Source organism: Populus nigra, chromosome 11 (assembly GCF_951802175.1).
Source record: "Populus nigra chromosome 11, ddPopNigr1.1, whole genome shotgun sequence".
Classification (NCBI taxonomy): domain Eukaryota; kingdom Viridiplantae; phylum Streptophyta; class Magnoliopsida; order Malpighiales; family Salicaceae; genus Populus; species Populus nigra.
The window spans coordinates 5,071,594-5,077,698 of record NC_084862.1 but is presented as its reverse complement, the minus strand read 5'-3'; the positions used below and the strand labels follow the sequence as shown (position 1 = coordinate 5,077,698).

Here is a 6,105-nt window from a genome sequence, read left to right as displayed (position 1 = left end):
GGTTTCAATGTGGCAGGGTGATAATTTAAGTAACTTATATGTGAGGTTGCTTGTATGCTGTTGTATCTGGCTTTAAAATATCATCCGTGTTCTTTAATTTGTGCGTGTGCGTGTGTGAGAGAGCGGGGGAGAGAGAGCTTGCAGCCATCCTTTACTTAATCAGCTGATACCATTGAATGGAGTTCTTCAGACATATCATTCCCCTCCTTTTGTATGGTGTAACAGTTTGGTGTTCCCAAGATAGTTCTCCTTGCTTCTATTCAGCAGCATTGAAGCTCTTATACTGAGACTTGTTTATATTTTTGAGCAATTTTCAATTTTTTTCAAAAAACAGTAGAGTAGTAAAACAGGTCTCTGAACCTTTTGGCTGGAAAGATGAGCACATGCTTCCATGGTATAGACAATACAAGAGATGAAAAATTCTCTTAGACAAAGAATACAGAAGATGAGCACATGCATTCAGACATCTCAGACAAGTCCATTAAGATTATGCCATAACTTCGCATGAAATGAATTGATAAGAAACATTCATACAATCCTTCAATATGCTATATCCTTACTAATCCAATTGGGACAATTCAAGAGGAACAGTAATCATCAGAATTCCCACCATAAACTCTTTCGATTCAACACTACATTCGACTCCCTTTTGAGGACCCCATGCCCTTAGCAATCCCTCTTAGCACAAACTTTTGAATCTTCCCAGTTGATGTCTTGGGAAGCTCATCTTTAAAGACCACAGTTTTAGGCACCATATAGTGTGGCATTTTTTCCCTGCAAAAATCAATTATATCCTTCTCACCAGGCTTTTGAGTCAACCCATCCTTCAAACCCACGAATGCGCATGGTGTCTCACCCCAGAACTCATCAGGTCGAGCCACCACAGCCGCCTCGTTAACAGCAGGATGTGTATACAGCACAGACTCAATCTCTACACTGCTCATATTCTCTCCACCGCTGATTATCACATCTTTGGACCTATCTTTGATTTCTAAATAACCATCTTGGTGCATAACACCCACATCTCCGGTGTAAAACCAGCCATCTTTCATGCACTTTGATGTGCCGGCTGGGTCTTTTAAATAACCCAGCATAATACACCCACCTTTTAAAACAACTTCACCGAGTGCTACCCCGTCTCGTTTCACACTCTTTCCTGATTCGGGTTCCACAACATCGATCTCAGTGAACCCAACAATCTTAACTCCTTGTCTTGCCTTGAGTCTAGCTCTTTCGCTTGCTGGAAATGTATTCCACTTTGGTTTCCATGCACAAGACACCACGAGCCCTGCTGTTTCAGTTAACCCGTATCCATGACTCACTACAAAACCCAATGACTCTGTCCTGAATAGCACGGCGGATGGTGGTGGGGCTCCAGCGGTTAAAATCTGAATTGGGTTTCTAAGTGGTTCTTTATTTGTAGAGTTTGTTAGCATGGTCAGCACCACAGGAGCACCACACATGTGAGTGACACCGTGTCGTTTGATCAAGCTGTAGATCGTCGGACCATCAAATTTACGGAGACAGATGTTGGTCCCACCAACGGCTGCTATGCCCCAAGGATAGCTCCATCCGTTGGCGTGGAATATCGGTAGGGTCCACAAATATACGGGTTGTTTTGGAACTCCCCAATCAATCAAGGATCCAACGGTGATGGTGAAAACACTTCTATGGCAATGGACCACTCCTTTAGGAGATGATGTTGTACCTGACGTGTAGTTGAGCACCATCGGGTCCCACTCACTATGAGGCTGGACCCACTTGAACCCAGGATCACCTTTCTCCACCATGTTTTCATAAGCGCAGCAAAAATCATCGGTTACAGATGATTCTGCTGCCTCAGCATCATCCGCGATGAGGACGAGAGTAGGGCGCTTGGTATTCGGAGGTAGCAAAGACATGGCGTCCAGGATGACGTCACGTGAGAGGCAATCAACGAAAACGAGCTTTGATTCGCTGTGACGCAGGAGTATGGACATAGTACGTGCATCTAGGCGTGTGTTGATGTTGTTGAGGATGGCACCAGACATGGGCACGGCAAACTGAAGCTCGTACATAGCAGGGATGTTGGGGGCGACAACGGAGACCACGTGGCCAGGCTTGATGCCGTCCGATGACAGAGATGATGCCACTTGGAGACATCGACGGTGGGTTTGAGACCACGTATAAGTTATGTTGTTGTAGATGACAGATGGGCAATCACCATATACAGTAGCAGTTCTTTCCAAGAAAGCTAATGGTGTGAGAGGAGATAAGCTTGCTGGTGTTGGCTTCAGTTCCTCCATTTTTGCTACCAGATGAACTTTTAGCTCTTGTTACGAGTTCTGGGAAGTCGTGGAATGAGGATTAATACCAAATACTGATAGGATTTGGTCAATTAATTAAAGATAATAAAAAAAAAAATAGATTGAGATAAGATTTTAGGACAAAAAAAAAAGACAAGAGGAAAGCTTGGAAGTTTCCTCACAAAGTCAAATAACACATTGTCAAATGATAAAGCTTTGGTGTAATTTGATTTCTTTTTTCTATGTTTTTTATACGGATTGATTCATGGATGGGTGATGTTGCATCCTCATCTTGTTTATAGTGCTAGCTACCACAAATTTTATTCTGTTCAAACAATGACTAGGTAATATCTTATAATTTACAATTTTATTTATATTAATTAATATTTCATATAATCTTTTAGTTTTGAATGTTGATATGGAAGATCATAAAGAGAAGACTTACTATGGATAGTCAAAACTTAGTTTAGAATAAGATCTAAATAATCAAAAGACAAAAAAAGTTAAGAAAATCATAGAATAAAAGTTAATCATGTTTTTCAAGGAATGTAATTGTGAGTTGAAAAAATCAAGGATTAAAAAAAAATCAACAATAAAAAAAATAAGAATCAAATTTGATTTAAAAAATAAATGAAACTAGAAGATGAGAGATGAATTTGAAGAAAAAAAATCAATTTTAAAAAAAATCAAAAAATCAAAAAATCAAAATAAATATCAATCAAAATAATAAGAACCAAATTACATACAACAAAAAAATAACATGCACATTTTTTTTTATTTTGATAAGGAGAAGAAAAACAAAGAGAGAGAGAAAAGAAAAAAAAATTGACCGAAGCTCAACAGCGTGCAGCCATGTACACATGTCTAACCACCAGGAAGATTACACTAGGATGCTTCCAACATAGCGGTGAAAGAGGGAGTTTAGTTGTCTAACTACTTTTGATTTTTAAATTATATTTTATATTTGTTAAATAGCAAATTTTCATTCAATTAACTTGATTATAATAAAAAAATATTTGGACATTAATTAAAAAAATATTGCTTTTAAAAGTAATTAAGTATTTGCATCGTGCTTTGAAAATGTTAAAAGATTAATTTTTTTCTCAATCATCAATATATTAATGACTAATAAATCTTATAAAAATATTATATTACTCCAAGTAGTTAGTTGAATGATTTTTTTCTGGAATGATAAATTTTTTTCATTTTATTATTTCAATTGATATTAAAATAAAACTATATATAGAGTAAAATACTAATTCCTTTTAATTTTAATGTAATTGTTCTCAAATCTCCATCATCACATCTCTCTCTACATCCTGTTTTTTTAATCAGAATTTTACAATTCTTTAATCATGTAGATATATGAATTCATGAAATTATTTTAAAAGCTATTTTTTTTTGTTATATTGCAATTAAAAAAATATTGAAAATCACAAAATTATAAATATTTAAAATTATCATCCAATATAACGTTTCCAATAAGAAAAAATTGATGGTCAAAAGGATGTGGCCTGCGTGCGTTAAGCTATATAATAGGATTTAGAGGGGGGCGGCATTTAACTTGAGCACGTGCCTAGTGTAGAGAGGACATTTAACTTTGATAGGGGCGTTTGGGGGTGTTGACATTTAACTTGAGCAGGTGCCTAACCACAATTAATTCATTCTTTTTAAAGTCTGTTTGACTAAGAAATTTATTTAATGAATTTTTTTGTTTTTTAAAAATTATTTTTTACATTAAAACCATAAGAAAACATGAAAAAGATAATTTGAAGTATAAAAACAATTCAGAATTTTATGAAACAAGGGTTGCACCGTTACCCAAAACAAACTCATAATAGAGTAAATTCATCACGTTTGCACATGTTATGCAAATATATTTACAAAATAAAAAAATATTTAAATATAGTAATTATCATTATAATTATCGCACCTCGTATTATGATAATTTTTAAAAATTAAAAAAATTACCAACAAACTCTGACTCATGGATCGATGGAATAGTTCAGTTGGTAAAATTATGAAATCTTGTAGTGTTAATGATCTGTTTATAATATTTCTGACTCTACTATTAATAAATATTATGATTAATATTTCTGAAGGTAGTGTCACTAAATACCGAGATTCATATTAATAATGAAAATAACTACCAATATTTAGCAAAACTAACAACTAATTAAATATATTAATTAGTTGTGCCAGTGTAATTACCGCAACCTTTAAAATTTAATTGGTGAGACAATATGTCATAATTATTATTTAGGTGACTTATTTTTTAAAAATAATTTTCCTACTATTTTATTTATAAAAAAAAACTCAAGTTAATTGCCAACAGCTGTTATTTTAATTCACTATTTTAAGTATATTTGTACATTTGGTGTCGTGGGACCAAATCCCATGGGTACAGAGAAATTCTAAATTAGTTAGATCGATTTGATTGTTTACTCGCATTGACATGACATTTCACCAAAGTCTGCAAATCAGTTGCCATCTCAACCCCATCAGCATTTCTATATGAGGAGAGTCTCCTACATGTTCTAACTACATGTGGTCAGTATTAGGTTGCAATTAATTTTTTCTTAACATTAAAAAATTATATATTCAGACAATGTAAATATATCTTGAAGTAATAATCGGAAATCAAATGCACTATCAAAGCAAATTACTTGGAAATCAAACTAAACAAAATATGTTAAAGTAAATATCACATGCTTCTATTCAATAAATTAATTTAATTTAACTCAAAAATAAATTTATTTTAAGAAAGCTAAATTTAATAGAGAACAATAAATAAAAAGACCCGAGTTAACTTGTGTCATTTTTTAAATTAGTAAAAAATCTTATAGAAAGCAAATAAATAAAAACCGAGTCTAATCTCTAATTAAATAAACGTTAAAAGATGAAACTGAAAAACATGAGTTTAAAAAAAGCAAGTACAGGTGAACCTCCTAAATCCAGATTAATCTCTCAAACTCGCAATCCATGAAATCCTATATCCGAGATCAATACAAAGCTAAAATTTCAATCAACTCAATATTGAAGAACCTAACTGAAAAAATATATCAATTAAAAAAATACCAAGGTAAAAAATATCAATAAAAAAATATTGATCAAATTTGATACGAAAACAAACTTATGAGGGTGAAATTGTAAGAAAGATAAATTTTAATTTCAAATAATATAAATAGTAATAAAAAAAATAAGGACCAAATTTGAAAGGTCAAAAATTGAAGGGGGTGAAATTTAAAAAAATATTATAAATTATTTCAAATAAAATAAATAGTGATTAAAATAGAAAAGGTCAAATTTGAAAGAAAAGAAATTAAAGGGCTACTTTGAAAATTTTAAGAAAAAAAAAAGGTTGTTTACGTCAAACTAGAGGTTTGTTAGCCATCCATTATATTTAGTGATGGAAGGACCACCAAGATGATTCCAGTTAATATATATATAATAAGTACTAATAACTTTTCATCTAGCTAACATTAATGAACCATTTTTTATTTAAATAATTATTTTTAATTTTATGTGATGAGAATATAAACTATCAATACATATATGAATTATTTGCTTTTATGTATTTAATTAATCATTTATATGAATTATGTTGTTTATTATTGATTGTGGATTGCTATTTTTTAAAACTTTTTTTAAAAATCAAAACTTAACATGACTAGTAAGAATTTTGAAAATAGTTTTTAAGAAACTGAAAATAAAAATAATAAACTTCGATGTAACAAATGGATAGATTAGTAGTGATATCCTTTACTTTCCCGGCCCGGAAGGGAGAGTTGAATATATATATATATATATATTGCCCTGC

The 6,105-nt window shown here is 32.3% G+C and overlaps 1 protein-coding gene across 1 annotated transcript; it reads right to left on the bottom strand.

Moving 5' to 3' along the window:
* Positions 1-487: 487 nt before the first annotated feature.
* LOC133668755 (2-methylpropanoate--CoA ligase CCL4-like) lies at positions 488-2,461 on the bottom strand. Its single transcript, XM_062088739.1, has one exon. It carries the CDS (start codon positions 2,283-2,285, stop codon positions 633-635), a length of 1,653 nt encoding a protein of 550 aa, XP_061944723.1. The 5' UTR covers positions 2,286-2,461; the 3' UTR covers positions 488-632.
* Positions 2,462-6,105: the final 3,644 nt, after the last annotated feature.

What these genes read in the sequence shown, in the direction of transcription:
- LOC133668755 (XM_062088739.1), bottom strand. Translation starts at nt 2,285, where the DNA reads ATGGAGGAACTGAAGCCAACACCAGCAAGCTTATCTCCTCTCACACCA.